The 24818-nt window shown below is 37.0% G+C and overlaps 2 protein-coding genes across 12 annotated transcripts in view; both read right to left on the reverse strand.

The window, feature by feature from the left end:
* The window catches only part of cacnb4b (calcium channel, voltage-dependent, beta 4b subunit), a 50436-nt gene extending 48717 nt beyond the window's left edge, over positions 1 to 1719 (reverse strand). For both annotated transcript variants that reach the window (XM_007234560.4, XM_007234559.4), the window contains exon 1: positions 1519 to 1719. In XM_007234560.4, the coding sequence (XP_007234622.2) occupies positions 1519 to 1581 (63 nt within the window). In that variant the 5' untranslated portion in view covers positions 1582 to 1719. The remainder of the gene's footprint in view (positions 1 to 1518) is intronic.
* A 2639-nt stretch (positions 1720 to 4358) lies between these two features.
* The window catches only part of inpp4ab (inositol polyphosphate-4-phosphatase type I Ab), a 67653-nt gene continuing 47193 nt past the window's right edge, over positions 4359 to 24818 (reverse strand). For 3 of the 10 annotated variants that reach the window (XM_022675500.2, XM_049479182.1, XM_049479179.1), the window contains 8 exons: positions 21572 to 21604; positions 21159 to 21331; positions 20604 to 20727; positions 19139 to 19406; positions 17706 to 17803; positions 17395 to 17507; positions 16263 to 16417; positions 4359 to 5898 (listed from right to left, as the gene is read on the reverse strand). In XM_022675500.2, coding sequence (XP_022531221.2) covers positions 5766 to 5898; positions 16263 to 16417; positions 17395 to 17507; positions 17706 to 17803; positions 19139 to 19406; positions 20604 to 20727; positions 21159 to 21331; positions 21572 to 21604 — 1097 coding nt within the window. In that variant the 3' untranslated portion in view covers positions 4359 to 5765. Of the gene's footprint in view, positions 5899 to 6030; positions 12801 to 16262; positions 16418 to 17394; positions 17508 to 17705; positions 17804 to 19138; positions 19407 to 20603; positions 20728 to 21158; positions 21332 to 21571; positions 21605 to 24818 lie in introns of those variants that run through there. The other 7 variants (XM_015601642.3, XM_049479180.1, XM_049479177.1 and 4 more) reach the window with 3 other exon arrangements.

Below are 24818 nucleotides of genomic sequence, written 5' to 3' on the forward strand. Positions count from 1 at the left end.
GCCTAGCCATGCAAAAAAACTATAAATAAATAATAATTTAAAAAATACAGTGATACACTGTTAAACTGTCAGAACCTTGAAAATACTTTGATATGCATTTTGGTCATACTACCCAGCACTATAAGATACAGAAAAACGAACCCATCATAGTATCACTTCATCTATACACCATCCGTGTGAGAATTATTTCAAGAAAAGAATGTGCGTAGGTTATTTTTGTTTGGAAATTACCTGGTTTTCCAGAGGAATGACACTCGAATACAGTCTTATCTAGCTAAATTATGCCATAAAAAATACAAGTAAACATAGCAGATACAGACCTAGATATTTATGTTAGCTGTTATTTAAATATACTGCATGCTGTACTGTTAGTGTTTCCAATGAATATTGATATTTGCAAGATTATGGTTGAGATTTTCATCATATTGTATTGAGTTTTGCTATTTTCTCAAGAATAATGATATAAACGTTTTTAAGTCATATCCATTAAGATAGCTAGCCTTATTGCTGAAATGAGCTAAGCTAGCTAGTTTTTCTTTGGGCTTCACTGAGGAAGTTAACTCTATACTATGTAAAAAGTAGGGTTCTTTCCTCACAAATATAGCTACGTATTTGTGTAATCATTAATGTAAATCTAAAACTATATATATATATATATAAATTATTCATACCAACATTTTAAAACTGGTAACTTTAACGTTATGCCTAAATACGAAGAACTGATGAAAGCTTAAGTTGCCTCAGTAAAGTTAGCTCTATCCAGGTTAACAGCATTTGAACTAATTTAATAATACATTTCTTTTCTAACAAATATAACGTTACATAACACTACTTGTAAAATGTAAAAAGAAATGACATTAAGAAATTACTTTAAAACTACAGCTATCTATCAATATAAGAACAAAAATCTGTTTAAATACGTAGAAATTAAGTTAAATTACCTCAGTAGACGTTAACGTTAATTAGTTAGCGTTAGCTGGGTCACTAGATAACATAAGAATGAGTTAGCTAACGCTAACTAGCTTCTCTTTTAGTAAAAAGGAATTGTAAAATCTAAGTTACATCAATATATCGATGCAAAGTTCTGCTTAAATACACAAAACGGGTGTAAATTTATGTCCGTAAAGTTAACTAGCCGTAAGTAACGTTAACTAACGTTAGCTAAGCTAGATAACTAGCTTCTCTTTGGGCTTGAATGAGAAATGTAACGCTAAACATATGAAAGTATAACCTAACTAACTTAGGTTCCTTTTCTCCCAAATATAACCTATCGTTAGCTCGCTGGTTCAGTTTCCAGAGTAAATGTGAAATTAAAGTGTTAAATATAAATTAAAAGGAGAGACTCCGAAGATAAATTCTGTTAAACTGCAGTCAGTTAAGTTAGCTGAAAGTTTTTTCTCTGAATTTCCCCTTCAGTAAAGTTTAACCAGCTCTAACACGGTTAACCTGCCCCTAATCCTGACTCTCCCCCTCAGACTGACTCCGGCCGCCGGGCTGCACATCTCCTCCCTCCTGTACCTGGAATATGGGCGCCTGGATCCCCTCTCCGATCTTGTTTCTGATGTAAATGTGTCGGGACATCTCCGCCAGCACATCGGTCCAGACGGGGGGCTGCCCGGCGGGCGCTGCCCACTGAAAGGTCGGCGGGTTGCGCACTGCCTGCTCCAGCTTCGGTGATCTGGGTTTCCCGCCGCTCAGAGCCGTGTGCCGCCTCGCGCCGCTAACGCACCCTCTCGCCCGCGCGCTCGCCCGCTCTGAGTGAGTGAGAGAGCGCGCGCGAGGTGGAGAGTCAATGAATCGTGAGTCAGCGAATCTTAAACCATATGGTTCGGATCTTTTCCACAAATTACATGAAGCGATTCACAAGAAACGAGCTTAGCAGCACATAAACTGTAGACTTAAGAATCAGCCTTATTTAACCTCATAATATAAACTATTAAAAAATGAATATCATTGTTACTGCAAGAGTCTGATGTGTTATTTCGAACTGATCCGAATCGCACATTTCTAAAGACTCGGTTCAGTAAACTTTAGCACAAACTACATTCAAAAAGAGCCGAATCAAACTTATTGCAGTGCCTGCTTAAACTCACAATATTAATTAATTATTAAGTGGTTAAGTTAAATAATAATAAATCATTTTAACAGCTTTAGATATATATTTCAATAATTCGTTAGTAATTTTCATAATTTTAATCTATTTAAATATGACAACCACTGACATCAGTGAAATCAGAACTTTCACACAGTTTTATTTTTAAGAGACACTTGCTGAATGTTCAGTGCTTGATAATATTAATTTTGCTTAACGACTTATTCCTGCGTGTACTGATTACTAATTTATCTCATCCGAGCGCATGTTGCACTGTGTGATGGTTAACCAAAGATCCCTCTGAGCCCAGAGAAATGGAGGGCACCTAGCATAAGGCTATTCTTTTTCGGTATTCGGCATTTATAAATGTAACTGTGTAGTGCCTGGCAAAGGTCTGCCAAAGTAACACTGACATATAAAGCATGGAATATCTTGGGGTTAAAGATGGCTACGATCAAAGAAAAGTCAAGGTAAGTCTAAGAAACACAGCAATTATTATTTCTTTTGCATTTTCCATTGGTTTTGAGGTTGTATTAGGGTTGGCAAAATTTTCTAAGGAAAATAAGGAACTTCAGGCTAAAGTAACCACTAGCATGGCAAAAAAGTACTTGCTGTTTTGCCATTTCTTAAGAAAAAATACATTGTGCCCTAGTAACGGAAGCCCCTTTAGTGTAGAAAACATGATGTGGCACCCTGTAGGTGCCCTAACATTAAGATTAACTATATTTGATGTACAAAACAAAGTAAACTGTTGTCAATAATGTTAAAGCTTTTTAAAACTAATCTCATTCCCATTGTTAAACCTGCATTTATTCCATCTGTTCTCAGTTCTAGCCACAATCCCCCAGGGGTGTGAGGGGACACAGCAAGGTTTATTTTAGGCAGCGACATAATCACTGAGGAAATGACACCCTACTTTTTTCTGGAAGGACAAACTGCAGGTAGTAGCAAGTGTCACTTTTTAAAACTTAAATTTCATGTTTTTTATTGTTTGTTATTAATTGTACAGGTAAATAGTTTTATACTGTAATGAAATGTGGAGTGTCCCTTCAACCCTGTCATTATTTTTAACCCTGTCACTTAGTGAGTTTAGATTTTTTATTAATATTTTCATAAGAAGAAAATGAGTGTAAAAATCATTTATGAATAATTTTCTAGACAAAATTTAAAAAGCCTGAGAATAACTTAATGCATAATGTTGGATAAAATATGAAATCTACAAGTAACAGGTGATCATCTTGAATATCTCTTTGGATCATAATCAGTCTATGATGAGGTTAAACTTAACACAAATATTAGGAATAAGAAATGTCTAATAATGAATGGGTTTTCATGCTTGAGGTGGGAATTGTATTTAATCAAAGGAAAGAATAAATTGTATTTATTGTTTCTTAAAAAAGTATGATCCAAAAGGCACTATCCGGACCGGATTAATTTCTCAGTGGAACGTCTGTAAAATATATTTCAAACTTTTACTCAGTGATAAAACTCTTGTATCCGGACTGCAATTGAAAAAACAGGAGGAGCAGGGATTTTTTAGGCTTTCTTAGTCACATGACATCACGTTCCGTAGCTCCTCCATTTCCACTCGCTTTTGTGTTTATGTGGATCTCCATGAAACGCGCACCCAAAGTGTAATTACGTTGTGTGGCAGTGGACAAATAGACATTTTATTAAATGCGAGGTGACGAAAAGAGATGTGCGTCCGGACTGGACTAAAACTACCGGAGGACCACAGAGTTCAGCGAAAAACAGCAAGTAATCCAGCCTGTAATGTTCTCAGAGGATGTCCGAGAAAAACATAAACATGGTCGTTCAGGATAGGAAAAAAAAAATAGTGTACTTGTGCTATGAAATTACAGTATATAAATATTTTACCATTCAAAATGTTACAAATGTTAAAATGAATGCCCTTTAAAACAAATTAATAATTATAATTATCACAGTAATAGTCTAACTGTCTAATGAGAGTTTTGTGTCATTGTAACTGTAATAAAAATGACTATTACATACTGTAGAGTATATTATACACTGTAGACTTTACTGTACCTTACTGATTGCTGCCAGCGAGGAGAGCACCATTGTTTCATATCTGCCGCATTTAAAAATTCACACAAACAAAACAATGTAGCAACAAAGTCCACTGACACTCTGTGTATGAGGAAAAACACACACAGACACAGACACACAGACACACAGACACAGAGAGAGAGAGAGAGAGAGAGAGAGAGAGAGAGAGAGAGAGAGAGAGAGAGAGACCAGAAACAGCAGTTGAGGTCTGTTTTTAATGGCATCAGATATTGATGACAGCATATTGTACAGCAGAACTACTTTTTTTAAACAGACATTGTACATCTAAGAGGGCTTAGTAAAAGGTGTAAGATCAGTAAAATAGAAATAAATACAAATCAAGTTCAATCCAGATATCCATGAGCGCAACATCTTAAATAAAACATTACAGTTTTCAAAGTATAGAAATTCAGAACATTGTACGAAAAATAAAATAAAAAATTAAACAACAAGACTGGCAGCATATCTGATATCGTAATAATAGTAATACTAGAAAATCAGGTAAAGGCTCCTAAACAAAATAACACATAATGAGTGCAGCAATGGTGAAACTGCATTTCACAGTTAATCTGACTGCTGCCAGCTGAGGTTGTTACAGTAATACTGGTGCTGGACGGCAGTATATATAAAAAGCTATGCATTGGATACGCTATGTAGACTAATGACTATCGCGACAGTGCTAATGGAATATATACATACTGTACACAGGGATGGCAGTTGGGCACATAGAGGCAAAAAGAGATGGAAATACAGCCAGACGTTTAATAATGAGGAGACTGGACACTAGTAGAAACATGAATAGGAATTTTTGTTGTGTGTTTACAAGTCCTGCCCATCAACAACTTCAGCCAAGCAGCTTGCTGGTTGTGCAGAGATCAGACGAGGGTCAGTGGAGGTCAGCACAAGCGAAGTAGAGTGCTGCCAGAACACCCGGAAAAATGTTTTTTCTTTTTTTTTTTTTTCCCCCTTTCCCCATTAACTAGTAAAAGTTTTTTTTTCACATTTGTTCAGTGAATTAAAATCTGAAAGCCAAATTAGAAATTTATAAGAGCTGTGGACCTGTGGAACTGTTCTGCTCTTTGAATATGAACAATTTGTGTTTTTATCAGTCATTTATCAGTCAAATCAATGTTACCGCTGATTTACATAACCCTCACTCCTACTCTTATTTGTATGTTGACTTGAACTTTTTACTACTACTATTAATAATAATAATAATAATAATAATAATAACATTATCAAAAAGTCTAAATTACATAGGGGATTTCTGGAATAACCAGAGGTTTACTAGAGGAGACTGAAATTCCAGTAAATGAATGGTAACATGTGACTAGTCAGAACTACATTAAGGATATGTGATGCTGGTCATGTGACCAGTCCGAATGTGTTTATAGCTCTGTAAATCTGATTTTATTACTAGTAAATATTTTATAGCTAATATTTTAAATGAGAGGAAGTGTACAGCAGTGTGATCAGTATGTGGTTTTGATTGACTACAGCGTATAATAAACTCCAGCTACACAGTGATTAGTCCCTGTGGTGTAGTTTAGTGCCAAGGCTATTTCCCAGATCCCAGTTTTACCCTAAAGCCCGGTCTGCTCGCTCATGTCTCCACCTTCCCGAAGGTTCCATCTGGGGGGCGGTATTGTTTAGGAAAGGCCTTTAGCTGCAGATAGTTGAAGGCGTACTTTCGGCAGCCCACATTCTTCAGCGTGTTCTCGCGCCGGCAGCCCTCACTGGGGGAACAGGGGATGGAAACAAGTGCAAAACAAAAAATGAAGAACAAAAACAAGGGGCTGTGTTTAGAGATCATGAGCAAAAATAAAATCCAGATAATCAAGCAGCACAGAGGAATGATAAGCGCATGCTGTAGGTGGACATTAGAGATGTAACAATAAATATACGAATCATTCATACAAATTATGAACGAATTTAAGAATAACACATTAGTGTCTAGAGCATCAGGACAGCTACAACATTGCAAGCGGTTTGATTAAATACAAAATTAAAGTACTTTTAATGTTGCTGTTTTGAATTGAATCGAGATAACAATGCATCACACTGAGAGGAATTCAAAATCATTACATCCCGTGCGGACAGTGAAAGTGGGACTGGATAAGCTATGAATGGGATGAATGGTCCATACAAATGAAAGAAAAAAAGAAAAGGTAAATAAATGAGCAGGAGCAACAACAAGCTGAAAAAAGTATGAGCCAATGCAGTATTTCCCCATCCTCTCCCAATATATCAAAATTTCTCCCTTTATCTCCCATTTCCTTCTGATATTTCCCACTTTCTTCCAATATCTTTCATATTTCCCAACATGTTCTATTATCTTCTAATTTCTCTTAATACCTTACAGTTTCTCAATGGGTAAATAGTGGAAATAGAGTGTGAAATAGTAAAATGTGATTTTCAACAGCAAAAGCTGCACTCTGGTTTCTATTTAGGAGAATTAGGATGGGAGCACAACTTGCTACACTTCTCACTTGCCACATTTCTCAATAACATCACATAAACAAATAACAGCAAATAAACAAATATACCTCCAACTTTTAACTAATGGACATTCATTTGCTTCTAATATTAGCAATTAAACTGAAAATAAACAACCATTATTTAAAAAAATATGAAACTGCTAAAAGTATTACAATGATATTATACCCTTATATTATTATTATTATTAGGCCTGACACAATAACCAATTTCTTGGATAACATATTGTCCCAGAAATAATTGCGATAAATAATAATATTGTCCTTTCAAGACCATTTGAAACAAGATTGGTCATGGTAAATTGTATTTTTAATTATTTATATTTTTTTATTTAAAAAATCTAATTGAATAAAAAAACTAAATAAAATGTTCAAACATCCTAAATAAATGAACCATCAGTAAAATAAACCACTGACATTTGGCAAATTTGGCTCACATTACTGGGCTGTTCTTGCTTCTTGCTTAGTAAACACAATAGGAACTATTAAGGTCAGCAGAATTTATTGAGAAATTGCCAAATACTGTACCATAAATCAATAACAAGATTGTTGTGACAGGACTAATACCAATACCCGCTTATCTCAAAAGAAACAAATCTTGACACATGCTGCTTTTGAGAAATCTGTCAGTCAAACTGGACTGGCTGCATGTCAGTGGAAGAAATATAAAATGCATATTATTTACATCATAACCCCTGATTCAACACTGTCAGCTGTTCCTGTGCCCAAATCTTCACACCAAGGGCTGCACAATATGGGCTACAAATACAACACACAGAGAATCCACTTATACACAAGCTAATTAACATAGAGAACAAACCACTGTCCTACCGTCTCTGTGCAGCCAAACTGAACCAGGTGTTTCACTAAACCCCAAACCTGGCCTTCCTCTTATTGGTGCTACTAAAAGCCTTCATTAGAACGTCAATATCCAAACTGTACAAAATGTCACTGTGCACATGTACTAGATGTGTCTCTTCTGCATAAAAAACCTCTTTACCTAGTTTGTAGAGGATAGAATTAAAAGATACATCAGACTAGATTCTAAATAAAGTCTATATGGATACCTCAAAAATAACTGCTAACTTAGGAACTCTGTGAAAAGACGGGCCTTTATGCTGCCTTCAAGTCTTCCTCGGTAATTCCTATTACGAGGTTGGAGGTCATAATTACCACTTGACATGTGTTTGAGTGTTTTTGTTTGTGTGGAAATGGACGCCATTAGGAAAATTATTTTGTTTATATATTTGGTATATTATTATAAAAAAAAACAGGAGGTTTATTTTGGCATACTCCAAGAGAATAAAGCAAATGAGACACACATTTGTTGAGTGATGTTTTTTATCCCATTAGAACCATGAATCATACCAGACTTTTACTTTTTTTTTTTTTACCTGTACAGCTTAAAACTATTGCTAATAAGCTTAAAGTTTTTACAGTTTACTGTAGGAGCGGGATTCATACTGGCAGCTGCCATGACATTATGTTACTGACAGGTCCCCAACTGGGAAACTTGGGGTTATTTAAAAATCAGAACTTCTCACTGGTAAATACGAGGTTGTGGTGGCATTAATGTGCTCTCATATAGTAAATTCCAGATTTGAGGGCAGCATTATTCTGTGTTTGAAGACAAAGCAAGCGACTTGTTTGGACACTGATTGGAATTTTGTTCCACCACCTTGGTGCCAGGACAGAGAAAATCTTTCTGTGGGTTTTGAAGGTTGGTGGTTTAAGCCAAGCTGTACTGGAAGCTCAAAGAGCTCTTGGTTTCTGGATCTGTTTTTTTTTCACGTCAGATCCCACTGACTGGATAGAACTTTTATTTTACTAATTTTATCACTATTACAGTGTTTTTTTTAAGAAACACTGCTGTTTACTGAGATGCCAGAAATGTGTTTTTGAAACATTTTCTATAGCAGTTTATATAGATATTGAATTACTGTCCAGCCCTAACTGTATAACAGAAGCCCTAACTGTATAACAGAAGCCTCTCGGTCATCTTAAAGTCAGAGCATAGGTGCTAATGACTGTTCCACCACCAGGGTGCGCTCCAGTCCACCACTGCACAAACCTACTCCACATGCAGGAACACGCACTATACAACTGCAGAGGTCACGGTGGGGGAGAGCGATGCTTTTCAAAACACTCCACTGTCTTATTACAGCTAATCCAGAACACACAGACCCATTCAAAGACTTTACACTAGACAATACATGTCTGTCCTGTGTTTTTTCAGCCTCTCTCGTAACGATTCACTCTATTCACCCTTCAGTCAAACTAGAGGTAGCTCAGGAATCTTTCTTTAGGAATAAACTGATTAACAGATACTTCATACATAACAGCTTCTATCATGAGCAAAGACTGTTAAGATTATCCATCCAAGAACAAAAGGCTTAAATATTAGTTACTGCATAAAAACTATTTATACTGCATATATTGTCAGTGCCATATAAATCTGGCTTATTATCTGAAAATTAATAATTTTTTCATTAGGTCCCAGAAAGAAACTAAGCCATAGTCTTGGCATAGTTAAATAAAGTGACAAAGCCTTAGATCCACAAATGTTACCATAGGGTAAAATAGCTGTATATCCGGTGTGAAATGTGAAATATTGCATTCAGTATTTGGCCTCTGACCAAATGTTTCATTTTGTTCAATATTGATTTTTGTAAAAAAATAAATAAATAAATAAATAAATAAATAAATAATAATTGGTGCATCCCTAAAAAAAACGGGTCATTAAAGTACACATCTTTAATCAGCTAGACATATGTACCAGGCCGACATGCGGAGATGGACAGATAATAAATTGCACAAAAATAATCTTCTCTTTTGGCACAAAATAAGAAATATTTGACACTTAGATCTGTAAGCAAACTAAATGTGAATATAAATTAAAATAATAAAGACTATCTGAAAAAACAGAGCTGGGAAACCCAAGGAAGAGCTCTGACCCTTCAGGACCTGAATCATATGGCACAAAGAAAGCAACACAATAATCTTATATTTGGCACTAGCAGATACATTCGCCATACAGCTCCTGCATAATTTGCATTAATTTAAAGCAACATATTTAGGCTCACACCTTCTAAAACACCCCATCAAAAAATATACAGATTCAATACTTTCAAACACTACAACAACCCCTACTGCAATTAACCTATTTAAAACTCATCAGAAAAAATCTGTTCAAAATGTTTCTCTTCACAATTCTGGCTAAGAAAAATAATCATATTTAAAAATATGTAGCTATATTTACTGCATAATCAGCTTCACCTTACCTAAAGTACAATCCCATATAGTCTAAATTAATTTCTTCTTACGAGCAGGAGCAAGCTATGGAGCTTAAAAGCTGATTTAAGTATTTAAATCTGCATTTTGAACCTGTAAATTAAACTGACCTAACAATAAACATTTGATGGAATATTTCATAAATTACAATTTTAATTTAATGCTTTTTTGGGTAGTAAAATTTGCAAAGAATAACTTGATAAAGTCTGATTCATAAAAAAAAAAAATTAAGTCTTATATACGAATACGAATTAAGGTCAAAATGGTGAACATCTTATGGATTAATTTTAATTTATGGATCTGAAAAATTGTTAATATTCAAATGTTTTTAATTATTATTAAATTTTTCAATTTTCTGAAAGGTTTCATGTGTGTATTTTGAACGTAATTTCATTTACAGAATGCAGACTTAAATACTTAAGTCATTTTTTTTCATATTAAACCTGCATCATTAAAAGTGCGCTGGCGTTTTTATGGAAGTAGATTGGAAGACAAGAACCAAACGAGCTGGAAAAGTGCAGCAACTTCTGATGCAAACAAGAGGCTGGATAAAATGAGCTCTTGCTAAAAACATTAACTCTGCATTAAAATAGAAACCAATAACTGTATAAAAGCATAGACATCACAACTTCTGTCAAAAGTGAAGCCACTACTGGACATGCACCACTGCTGACTGGTGGCAGTATGAAGTGTAGTTCCACCCACACCCATATGTTTCATTGATAAAGCAGCCTGAAGATCCAGGGCAAAAATCTGCTCTGTTTCTGGCCGTTTAGGCTATGCTGTAAACTCCAGGAAGGCAGTCTGAGACACTGAGTTTGGGATAAGGGGCAGATCCACCAACTGAGTAGGCGAGACTGGCTCTGCCTCTGGATAATTCTGGTTTTATTTATCTAGAAATGGAATGCATTTCTCAGCTGTATATGAAGGTCATAAATACAAATAATTGGCAGTACTGCGTTCTAAAAATACAAGAATTATAATTATATTTGTTAAACCACTTATTGACAGTCACAAATCATCTTCTACAGTAAGATGAAAACTGTAATTGTGTGTTATAGATAAGTGTTACTGCAGAAAACTGTGATTTATAAAGAAATTCTGCTCATTTTCTTCAGCATTCTATGTCCCATTTCTACCTTCTAAAAACCTAAAAAAATTTATTCGAAACCGCACAGAGTGCATGAGTGAAGTCATCTGATTCAGTGAAAGGATAACCCTCTTTGGGTGTGGCAGCCCCTAGGTTAAGAACCCCTAGTCTATGTGGATAGTGGGTGAAAAATACAGCCAATCTCAGCTACAGCCTAGATTTTGGAAAGCAGCTCTGGTCTCTGGTCTGAAAGTGATGGGTCTACCAAATTAGTAGGCGAGTCCGGCTGCGCCTCTGGTCTCTACAATGGTGGAACACGGCGGAATGGTAGGAAGTGGAACCACAGCGTCTATGCTTATATACAGTCACGGATAGGAACACACGGAAGACATAATACAAATTCAATCAACCGTAAAACATGGTTAAAAAACCCCAAAACAAAACAAAAAAAACTCCACAATAATAATATAGTGTATTCAATACTGCCATCATGTTCTAGCATGTGCTCATAAATAAATAAATATATAAATAACAAACAAATTAAATTGTATCAATGTCCAATACTTATTAAATTAAACTATATTTTATATATGTATATATAGATCCATATATATAGAGCTTTAAGATGAGAGCTAAAATAAATTAACATTTTTTTAACATATTGTATTTCACAAAGTTCATTTACAAATCTTGCAATTCACACCTCAGTATTTTAAGAAAGTCGGGAAGTAAGGCAGAGGAGAGTGACTGCAGGAGGCATATAGACCTTTAGACTGGCTGAAAAAGGCGAGCCACAGAGGAAATGTAGCCAATAAACACTCTCTTCAGCAGACAGAGGAGAGAAAGAAACACAAAGGACAGGAAAAAAGAGAGAAAGAAAGAAAAAGAGAGAGAGGGTTTATAAAACATGTAGAAACTGCTGTTCAAAGGTTTGGAATCACTTAATAATAATGTAGAATTGGTACTAATTAAAATTAAAATAAATTATACAGTGCAGTTTCAAATTCAATTCAAGGAAGTCCAGCAAATAAAAATACTGGTATACATTTTTAATATATCTTCTGTATTTTACAGCAAGATTTATAGACTTTCAGCTTTAATTCAAACAGTGTAAAAACTGAAATGCAGTATCTGTTTATGAGTTAAAGTCATTTTAACAGAGTTAAAGTTTCACTTTTCCAGACTCAAATATAATTAAACAAACTAACCCCCACCTGCTGGGGGTACTGTGTGGGTCTTGTTTGGATTATTGCTTCAGGTCTGAGATCTCCGAATGCTTAAGACGGATAAAAATAACAGTTTAATGATCTAAAGCAGGTACATGGCATCCCTTTGAACCCTAGATCAATTATTTTTCATATATTTCTATAAATTCTAATGCAGAAACTACTGGCAATCAGTTAGGGTCTATGAAGCAGTTGTTACAAACTTTTGAACAGTAGTGAAGGATTAGAATAAACAATGCAAAGAGAAGAAAAAAACAAGAGAGAAGGTATGTTTAAATGAGATAGATAGATTAAGATAGATAGAGAGAGAGAGAGAGAGAGAGAGATAGTGGAAAGTTAGAGGAGGTGTGGTGGCTCAGCTGCAGCGGAGTTTGGATAGCAGGTAGGCCAGGCTGAGGAAGAGCCAGACGATGAGCAGGTTTGGGCTGAGGGCCAGCAGGGGCAGCGAGTACAGCAGACTGGGGTCCAGTCTGAACTCCCTCACCGGCAGCAGACCGCTCAGGTTCTTCTGAGTCACCCCTTCCCTGGTGCCAATGCTGCAGGGGGGCGGGCAGGGTGGGTAAGGGCGACGTCGGAGGGTGGGATTTATTTTTCGCAAAGGGTAATGAATCGTGTCAACAGGGGACGATACCAACATTGATGAAGGTGAATAAATAAATAAGAAGCAGAATTGGATTTGTATTTAAAATGAAAACAACAAAGGGTTAATGCAGGTATTTGTTAATAGTGGGAAAAAATGAGCGCAAAGGCAATGAAAAGGAGAAATTGTGACGAAAAAAAAAATGTTAAAAGAAGACGAACAACAGAAGAAGAGGAAGAGAACGGAGTAAATTAAAAGAGCAGAACAAATTACATAAGTGTAAAAGTGGATCCCCAAATTAAAGAGAGAGAACAGAAAAAAACGAGCAACAAGACAAAGAGAAAGAAGAAAAAGAGAAAATAGGAAGAGGAAATTTAAAATGGTGTCTTTCTTCATCAGAGTGTAAATCAGAAGCGCAGTTATAGCAGCAACAGTTCCAGTGTTACCAGTATACACTGGTGAAGGAGGGTGGAGGGGTGATCAAAGCTCAGGAATGTGCAGTTCCAGCTATGCCTGTCACCATAATCTTTTTTTTAACAGTATATTGTTTTGGAAATATTTGCAATTAGTGATGCTATTAAGAATAATTTGTTAAAATAAAATGTAAATGTTTATGCCACTAATATAATAATAATAGAATGGAATAATCATCCATGCAATTGCATGCTTACACGGAATTAGCACGGAATTGTTTTTCTAAATAATACTGGGTTATGCATTTTTTTACTTTTATTTGTCATTAAGAATGATGCCTCCTTTTCTCTGTGCCAAAAATAAATTTCTTTATTTAACCAGCCTTCGTCAGGTTTTTCGGCACAGAATGAGTCTTATTTAAAATTGTTGTGGCACCTTAACAAAAAGTTGGTAAAAGCAGAATTTCCCTTGTTTTTTTAACCATCCTAAATAAATAAATAGAAATAAAGTCAGCAAACCCAAGTAAATCTTTTTGCTGACGACTCAATATCGCCAATTGTGTCATGTCCATATATTGTATGATAAATCAATAATACAATTATCGTGACAGGCCTAGCTCCAGCATGCACCAACACCTGCATGCAACAGTTGCAACAGGCACAGCGCACACACTCACGCTATCTTCCCATACAGTGGCATTATGCTCGCATACGGAGTCCTTTTGCCATTATTTGTGAATAAAACAAAAGAAAAACAAAAGAAAAACAAACAAAACACATCATATTGACTGACTACCTTCAGGAGGCTTGAACGTCAGATCGCAGACAGTGTGTGTGTGTGTGTGTGTGTGTGGTGATTATAGTAATACACAGAGCACTGACAGACTGTGTTTGGTGCGAACACAAACAGAATTTGGTCAGTTAACCAGGTACCTAAAAGATACAGTCAAATGTAACAAAATTACTTCTGCACATTGTAATGTGCAATATGTGCACACAACTGTGTGTCAGTATTTTACAACTACACCTATAATATAAGGCCAGTTACTACAGGCAATAATCTATCTTTAATTAGTGCTGTGTTATACCTAATATCTGTACTTCTGCCTCTTTGATTAATATCTGTGATTTAATATCCTGCAGCAGGAATGCAATGGAGCACAATTCTTATCACAGGTTATGATGTAAAATCTATCCTGCCCCCAGCACTGAACTTAGGATGACATTTTTAAACCATTACAATCAGAAAGGAACGTTACTCATTATAAATACAGAGTATTATACTAAGTGGCAAAATAGCTTGCGTTATTTTTTCTCCACAATAGCAGTTATTGTTTGTGTGACTAACTAGTTATGTTACAGCAACACAGATTTCGATAAAACTGAATTCTCTTAAATTGAGTCCCTTGTGTTTGTTCAGTTTATCTGTTTAAGTTATTGTGGGTGAGTTTAAACTGGGTCTCCATACTATCTGACTGCAATTTATTAACAGATAATGTTAACAATGATACCAAAACAGATGCTAACTCAAATGCTGGAAAAGCAAAGCTGGAAAAGCAATGTTAGCTAGCTACATTATTAAAGTTTTATTTATTTATTTATTTTTTGGTAACTATACAGTATATTCTTAGTGTATATGACAGCTCAAATTTCTGTTTGTAAAAAAAAAAGTGATTTTTAAGAAGGATTTAACACATAGTGTTAGTTAAGCTGTATAAAATGTAAAGATATTTTAAAAGGTAGTTTGACTGATGCACTCATTTAAAATAGCTCTTAAACCAAACATATGGGGAAGTTTTTATTAAAACCAAGCTATGATCAGATGTTCAGCTAAAGTCACTGAGTCACTCTGACTTTCTGCATGGTGTTTTTTTTAATCTAGCCTATTGACTCAAAATACAATCTTAATAGAGGTCATAGTTATGATTTTAATTATCATATTTTATCATTATCATTATTTTCATGACTTTAATTATGATTTTGATGTTATGAATCATTTATTTTACTCTAGGTATGATGCTTCCATCATAAGTACATTTTAAGTAAACCTGTTTAATAAAAAAAAAAATAGGCATAAGTTACGCAGTTAACTGAGAAATTATATTTGTGAAATAACCTCCAGGTCACATATCTATACAGCCTAAACAGGTCACACAGCAAAACAGCCCTTTCATTGCCTCCTTTGTCCAGGTTATAATCACAGTTTTTAATTAAGTCTATTCTTCGACAAGCAAGAAGGCAAGAAAAGAGAGTTTTGGGACCAAGCCATTCAGCATATACACTCCAAACACAGCAGAGGTGTGGCAGGCAGTTAGTTCTTCCAGTTCTTTACACCCTGATTTTCTGCTTAGTTATAACACAGTTTATTTTTTAGTATGTGCCAGCTCAGCTTATGCTTCTGTCCCTTTAGCAAGCACAGGACAGCAGGGCAGGTGGAGGGGCAGAGAGGATGAGGATAAGGATGGGTGGCAGAAAAATATCACAGATCATATAATAAAAGAGCAAAAATGACAATGACAGTGAGAACAGCATTAGTGCATCCGCATACAAATCACACAGCAGTGGCAAGCCAGACATAAGAGCAAAAAGACAGCAGGTACTGGGTTCCAGTGTATGGTGCCTAAAACCAGGTAAAAAGTAACTGGAAAATGTCATTGGACACACAAAAAATCATGGGACACAATATTAGTTCCTGCTCCATGAATTTGGAATGTCTGTGTAGTTCAGAGTACTGTCAAAAACATTCCAAAAACAAAATAGCAGGACCAGGTTTTGGGGACCAGTGCTCCCTTCAGACTGTGTCCTGTTATTGACACTGTCCTAGATTATTAGCCCAATTATTTATTGGAATTTAACTGTATGTAAGTTGTTGGGTATTATATTGTGAGTGATACTGAACACTGGCCAGGTACTGGGGACCAGTGCTCGCTTCAGAGTGTTGATTAAATATAGTATCTAGTTATTAATTTGTCTTTACTGGTCTGATAGCTGTGTAGCTGCATTACCTGCGCATGCAGTCCAGGGCCTGGGTAAAGACCTGGGGGGCCATGCCGTGCTCATGTTGCAGAATTAGACACTGCTCCAGTGTGACTGACATGGCTGTTCGATCCTTTGCACTCTTACAGCTGGTGAAACGCACTCCGTTCAGCCGCCGGCAGATCTAAACACCAGACAAATGATAAGCGTTGTAATTTACACAATACTATTCAAACAAAATTTACAGAGCAAGTATTAAACCCCATTCACTGCTGATATTAACATGTGTGATCAGATTACAACAACGAAATGCAAAGCTTTTAACACACTTCAAATGTGTCTCCTGTGATGCTTGTGATGGGATTTTTCACTTCATTTCCTCTGGAGGAGGGCCAGTTACATTAAGAGTCTTACAAAGTCCTCAGGCCTAATCCAGATAAAGCATCTAGTTAGTAAGTTTTTGCTCCAGCTCCTCATCTGTTAGCTTGTTTCTGTAGTGTGCTCAGCTAACCTGCGTAGTATTGCTCAGCTAACCTGTGTAGACAGTGGTCATTGTGGTAAAGCGGTTATTATGTATGTTCCAGCAGGGGTGGTGACATGGTTAATGTGGGCGAAGCTTTGCAGTTGGGGTCCATCCTGTTCAATTTTGCGAGTGGCAATAATGGTGACCAAAAGTGGCTGACCAAAAGTGGCTAATTTTCAGTGTGAACAGAAATCCACACTCAGTACAGGAGACCCCACACTTATATCCCATGTCTGTGTAGTGTTCTTTAGCTTTTAAAGGGCAAAAGTCATGGGTACATGTCCTGCTAAAAACCAATAACATGGTCCTCCTAATAACCAATGGTCTGGTATTAAGTTCAAGTTCAACTGCCAGTTTGGAGAAGCTCCTGCACAATGAAATGCAGAGTGGCACAAAAGCTCCTGTTTCTCACCACTCCAGTGTTTATATCTCAGTTAAACAATAAAAAGCAACGAACGGACAAATCTTTAGCGATCCTACACTCCAAAGAAAACTGATGCATGGCACTGCACAATTGATCCAAGGAGTTCTTGTGTGTGAGTGCAGAATCGGTCCTGGGTGTGGTCTCACTTATTTTTGACAAGTGTAAAAATGAGCACTGCCCACTCGTAAGCTCTTCATAATGTGCTGCGGTTTACCTCTGCAGCCTGCCATAAAATGTCAACGTTCTTGTTTTTCCTGGCGTGAACGTTCTGACCAAGGAATCGCAAGAGTTCAGGGAGACACGTCTGACTACGGGAACGAGGGAGACCTGAGAAAGAGGAAACAAAAGGAAGATCAGTGTCATTGTACACTAAATGAAGAAGGAAAAAGTGAGTTTAAGGCAATAATTCTTATTTATTATTTAAGCCTCTTAATATTGTTTGTTTTTAATCAAGAGAAAGAAAGTGAGAGCGAGTGAGAAAGACAGTGAGAGAGAAAGAGAGATAAAGAGATGGTGCTGACTCACAGTCCTCTGGTAAAACCTCTTTGAACTGCTCATAGTATGAATTCAGACGAGCCAGACTCTCAATGTTAATGAGCTCCTGCAGAGAAGTGTCCCCAAACCTGAAGACAAAAAGACAGATGCACAGAAACACATTAATCTGATAATAAAGCTGTAATCAAAATATATCCCTTTCCTTTTATTGGTACTGCACTATCCACCTTATTCTGCTGCGCCCACATTCAAGAGGTTTCTACATTTGTATTAGAATTTCCAGTTCCTGTTAAATGGTCTCTGTTTTCAGTATTTAAAGAGAAAGCAGTCTGAAGTAGCTCCTGCTGTTAGCACTGATCACTGACCATAGCTAGCTGTGCTAAACCAACAATTATTCACAGCAAATGGGGGGAAACTACGTTAGCTAACTACAATATCTCACAAAGGTGAGTACACGCCTCACACTTCTAAACATATATTATTACCGGTATATCTTTTCATGGGACAACACAACAGAAATGCATTTTTGTATTTTTCTTCATCTGGGTGTAAAAGACGCATACATTCTGATTCGAACATGTATCAGGTTTTATTAGCACATACTAAAGTGACCCAAATCGGAATGGTAAATATCAGATTCAGTGTGTTGTGCTGTTTTAACGCTGCCACACTGACAACACATCTGTGTCAGACATGAACAAAAAACTTAAAGTAAAAACACTAGTAAATTCAGACACTTCTGTACAGGTGGAATAAATGTGATTGAACTTGTTTAAAGCTCTATACATATCCTACATTCATATATTTCAAACATATTTTTTCCTGTTAGATGTTTTCTCTACAGACATTTGGACACTATAAGGCTGATAATGCAGTACTAATGCTGTTGTTATGTTGTGTTTTTTTTCCAACGACTTGTTTAAATAGGGTCATGAGTAATGCTAATTATAGGAAAAACAATGCCTGGTTTATACTTGATGAGTCGTGAATGTCGCTACTGTAAGAAAATATATAGGATATGGATTTACAGGCAGCTTTGCTAAGTGCTGCAAGCGAGCTTAAAGGTGTCTTTGTTGCAGGGAATATGCCCCTATTCATTCATGCAGCAATCAATGTGTTTAATTCAATCCAGCCTTTAGATTCTGAAATTATCCAGAGTCACCCTTTGACTGAATCAAACTGACTCATTCACTCTTCTGCTCGACTCGCCTGAATTAGATTTTTAGATTCACTCTATTTAACTAGACTCAGATGCACGTCATGGGTATGCACATACAGATTCAGACTACTGCTTTAAGACTTTTCTTTTTCTTTTATAAAAAAAAATAGCAGTTGTAGAGATATGAGGTTTTACAATGAGAAAAAGAATGATGTGTGACTTTGTCCAGGCTTTGGTAATTAAGTTGGAACAGTGTTTCTGGAAGGTGTGCTGCTGTAACTGTGCTGTGTAACACAGAACTCACTTTTCAGCGAGGGTTTGCTGTTCGTTGATGCCGACGTTAAAGTGAACTGGTTGTACACGCAGAAGCATGCCGTTCTGGATCTCCCGCGGCAACGCATCAAACATGGTGCCTGGTAAAGGAATGCGGACGTTGAAGCCGTCACGATTTCCTGTGATGACTGGCAGCATGTCCAGGGACGAGGCAGAGATTGCCTGAGTCACTTTAAACGTCACGTTCCTCAAATCCATAATCCCTATACTCATATCCTCCAGCATCGCCAGCTCCTCTCCTACACAAACAGACACAGAAACAGAGAGACTTTCATAAGCTGCTAAGAGCTTTATTTCTCCTGTATAATAAAAAAAACTGGGTTTAACATTAAGAGATTCAGTTTTTATTTCCAGGTATTTACATCTGGATCTAAGACACAGTCCAGAAGAAAGCACATTTTTTTCTGAGCCTATATATTTACTTGTAAACAAAAGTATTGAAACAAATAAACTTAAAGTAGGATAAACTTAATAAAACTTTGTATTGTTTTTTTTTTGGTTTGGGGGTTACCCCCATTCAGACTCCTCTTTAGTAGTTAAAATGCATGGGGCATAGGGTAAGTCTTGAGATGGACTAGGACAGTCTAAAACCTTCCACTTCTTACCCCATGATGAACTCCTTTGTAGTTTTGGCAGTATGATTTTGCTGAATGATAAAGGTTCTCCCAATCAATTTGGTTGCATTTTTATTTAAATTGATATACAAATGTAGAGTTTACAGTTAATTGTACTGTTCGCATTATATATGACATCATTATTAATGATTAATTTTAGTCTCATCAGTCCATAAATCTTTATCCCAGAATTCCAGCCTGGTCTTGGTGAAGCCTCTGTACTTTTGTTCATAAACTCTTCTGTGAACAGTAGATTGTGATACTTTCACTCCTGCCCTTTTGAAGTTGTTGCTGATGCCACTTACAGTTGATTTAGGGTCTTTTTTTTACAGCAACCTAAATGTTTCTGTCATCAACTGCTGCTGTTTTTTTTCTTGATACTTAGTACAGTACGTACGTAGTGCCGACTTTCTTCTTCAAGACAAACAGTTGTACTGGTCATAGCCAATATTTCTGCAATATCTCTGGTCTTCTCACAGCTTTACAATTGCATGTTTTTCACCCATATACACCCATACACTGTAGACATCCAGCGCTAAATGTTGTTTGAATAATCAATGCAACAGGCAACAAAAAAACACACCTTAAAGTGACATGTTCCAGTACTTTTGATCACAAGAGAAATGGGTGCTATGGGTGCTAAAAAGGTGCTATTGTGGATCAGATCCCAATATAAAATGTTGATATTTGTTTCATCTATTCATCTGCATGTCCTTCATGGAACATAGTAAAATGATATGATACAAATGATATGATACAAATTCCTGTACCATAACTTTTGGCATGTCAGTGTGAGTATGTATACAAACACACTCTACCTACCATAGGTACTTAGTAAACTCTCAAACTGAGCAAGCAGTCCAATGGTGTAGAGTTGTCTCAGGAAGCCATCATCACGGAGACAGTTCCTCAGTTTAATAATAAAACCACAGATAAGAGCTGTGAGCTGCAGAGACACAAATAGAGTGAGAGAGGAAATATTAAAATATAACACAATGCTAATTCTTTAAACAGCTAGTTTAAATCGCTTTTCTATCTTCTTATGGCCTTCTTCTTTGTGATTATCAATTATTTTGATATTCAGGGATTTAGGCACTTCGGATTTCAGTTCTTTTTCTCCATTTACTATTTAGAGAAACAGCATGTTTGGCCTATTTGTTGCAGACTAATTTTCAATGTTGAAATACAATCTGTGAAGTCTTAAGAGTCTTTTTCTTGTCTTGATGTTCCGATAAATTTAATTTTATAACAATATTTTGCTACAATGTATCAGTTTATTACCATTATTTCTATGTACCTCACAACATTCATCAATTAATTTGATGAATTTACTTTAAATTAAAATACAAAATGACTTGTGCGTGTGGTTTTCCTTACAGTCTGACAGAAGACCACGTCTCTGCGGTACTGCAGATTGAGGTCCATGGCGATGGTGGGTGCTCGGTCCTGCATCAGCAGAAACACCATCGACTTTTTCGCCTTATCACTCATCATCGCTACACACTCCGTTAGCGTCGTCAGCAGGGGATACAGAGCCTCACTCCACTCGCCTACACACACACACACACACACACACACTTAGCCTTTCTTCAATAGTACATCAAAATATGGTACAGTACGATAAAACATATTCATAACTGCCTTAATATTTGTCAACTTAAACAGAAAAACACAAGGAAAATCAGACCACATAAAACAAAACACAGAAATGATGATAATGATTTGACTCATTTCATTAAACATTAAGCATTAGCGCATTAGCAGAATTAGAGCTGGGGGGGGCCTCTTACCTGGGTAGCTTTCCTCTCTGCTGCTACTGCCATCTAGAGGGGTGGAGGTGTAACATGCACAGTTAGGAAGCAGCACACAAAGCGCACACAGCAACAGACAAACACATAGGCACCTATGGCCACTATGGCTCATGATAAAACAACAGTAAAACTGTTTCTGACCCGAGCACTGACACTTTAATGTAAGCAGACCATGCTGCAATAGAAAGGCTAATTAACTCGGCACTATTAACCAAATGAGAGACAAAGCCAATGATCAACATATGTGTCTCAGACATGATCAATGCCAAACTGAACAAAATGAAATATTAGGCCCAGCTTAAACTCAGCTGCTGATTACTGCTAACTTTAGTTTCGGTATAAATGATTTTACTGTTTTCACTTATTTGGCCAAATCATTTTTCCCCACTATTGCTGGCCAAATATTTTCAGTTGCCAAAAATGTTGTGCATCCCTATAGTCTGATTAGGGTTGCAACGGTATGAGATTTTCACGGTATGATAACCGTCTCAGAAAATACCGCGGTATCACGGTTATCACGGTATCACAGTTTGTTACATATATTATTAAACTGACCCTTAAAGAAATTACAACAAAGGTTTTTTGTTCAATTAACTATTTATTGTAGAAACCTGGAACAACTATATAGATAATGTCTCCTTAAAAAAAAATAAACTGTACACCATTAGGTGAAGGAAACCAGGTTTTTCCACTACTCTTAAGGTCATTAAGGGTGTATATAATTATATATATATATATACACACACACACACACACACACGTGTCACACATTACATGTCCTCTAAGAAGTAAAGATCCTGTGTTTAAACTATTCAGTACAATTATTTAAGTTTAAATTATTTAATATCTGATAAACTGAGCCTGGGTCAGTGTCTGATCAACAACTGTTGTAAACGTCCGTTTTACTGCCAAGTTGGTATATAACCAGATAGAGGGGATTTATTTCTGAGTCTGGTTTTAACACATGAAAAACAGGCACGTCAGAATTTGAAAATGAACGAATGTAAATGAATGGCGTCTTTCACATCCAGTCCGGCGAGCACCTTTACACGGACATGTGAATCCGTCGTAGCACGCACTTCACGCCTGTACCTGAGTGCCCAAATTTCGGATAACTCAGCGCTTTTGCGGGCGCTTACCGCATGGGTTGTGCACGACTACAAAGAGGTTTTATTTATGTTCAGATTAAAATTATAAACTAAACACATACTTTGCTCGGCGGGGTGGTGTTCTCGGAGATGGGAGAACAGGTTTGACGGATGTCCACCTTTAGCTGTGACTTTACGGCCACATTGATTACAAATCGGATAACCATCCTCGGGTGTGTTCGGCGGGTATCTGAAATAGTCCCACACTGCTGATTTTAGTTTAGCCTTTTTTTAGGCGGACGGAGATTTGTTTATTCTGATGCACTTTCTGCTGTTCTCACCGCTGTGTGCTGAGCAGCTGAAGCGGAGCAGAGTTGCGCATGCGCGGGTGAGTTTCTCCGCTGGCTTGCCTTTTACCGGTAATAAGCAAACACACACGGTATATTAACCGTGCATTTTAATACCATGGTATACCGTGAAACCGGTTACCGCTGCAACCCTAAGTCTGATAATAAATGTATTGCATAAACGGAACGAAAAAATTGTAGGTAGTAGCTGAAGGGTCTGTATGGATGCACATGGACTACTGCACACATGAACCACAGATTATTTGCCAAAGCTCAACTATAAAGGTGTGGAAAAAAGTTTGTGAGGGGTTTCACATCCATAAGCTCAGACCAAAGTCCAGGCCCAGGCAAAATTTTTGTATTTTATATTTTTCGCACTATAAGGTGTACTTAAAATTCTTCCAATTTTCCCCAAAATTGTCAGTGCACCTTATAATCTGGTGCGCCTTATGTATGAATTTTATCAGTCAGGTTGTAAGGAGCAGTAAAGCAACTCCGCTGAAGTGCAGCATTATTAAGGAGTTTGGCTGGAGCAGTATTAGCATTAGCCACTAACTAATATGCATTAGTGCTTGTTCTTTTGCCATTCAGGTGAGGATACTGCATGTTTTTCGTGTTAAAACAAGCTACATGGGGCAATAGCGCCCTGACTTCTACGCCCGCAATACTCAAGGATCATCGGTGTAGTGCTGTCAGGCAGCATAAACTAGTGGTTTGGTTTGGTTTTGGAGTGCATGACACCTGACAGGGTTCAGTTTTGAACAGATTGTGTACAAATGATTACATATTAAGGTTTTCATAATATTGTATCATATATCACCATGTTTGTGAAACATTTTGAGATATGAGTTTTTAAGTCATATTGCCCAGCCCAAGGCAAGGGTCATATTATCAGACTGTATCGGAATCCTGAACAAATTTTCATATTATAGTCTTATAATAGGGCTAATTGTAATGATCTAATCTGTGACCTTTTACACCAGTTCAGATAAGAAGTCCATATCTGCGTTTTTTCAGCATGCATGGCGTCTGTATCTGGCAGCCTGCTATCTGGCACAGGCCAAACAGACAGGCAGGAACCCAGAGAGAGAGTCTCAGAGAGTGTGGCCAATCACCAATCACAGACTCCACAGTCGGTCATGTGAACACTATAGGCACATATGCTGAAACGAAAGACGAGACGATCCAAAAGAGCAGAGACAAGACCCAGCAACAGTAAACAGATTAACCGGTAACTCTGACACAGCAACCAACACACACACACACACACACACACACACACACCTGACGGGGTGGTAGGGGAGTTGGGGGTGGTTAGGTTGGTGGGGGGCTGATGGGGGTGGGGTTAAGAGGCGAGAGACTGAGATATGAAATAAGCTTGTTTAAAAATAACAAATCAGAACTTATGCAGAAGCCTGTTGCCATGGCAGTATGCAGCCTTCCCCTGTTTAGCAGGGGGGGTAGCATGAGACAGCACAGCATAATGAAACAGCTTGTGTGTGTGTGTGTGTGTGTGTGTGTGTGTGTATGTGTGTGTGGATAAATGGTGCTATAACTAAAGCCAGAGGCGTCAAATAAAATAACCCGGTGATACTCCACACGCACAAGAGACTCAAAAAAAGAAAAAGACAAAGATGAAGAACCAACAAGTACACAGCCCAGACAGAATATAATGACCACCTACTTTTTCTACACTTACTGTCCATCTTATCAGCTCCACTGATCATACAGGACACTTTGTAGTTCTATATTAACACTGTAATCCTTCTGTTTCTCTGCATACCCTGTTTC

This window comes from Astyanax mexicanus, chromosome 5, assembly GCF_023375975.1.
Source record: "Astyanax mexicanus isolate ESR-SI-001 chromosome 5, AstMex3_surface, whole genome shotgun sequence".
Lineage (NCBI taxonomy): Eukaryota > Metazoa > Chordata > Actinopteri > Characiformes > Acestrorhamphidae > Astyanax > Astyanax mexicanus.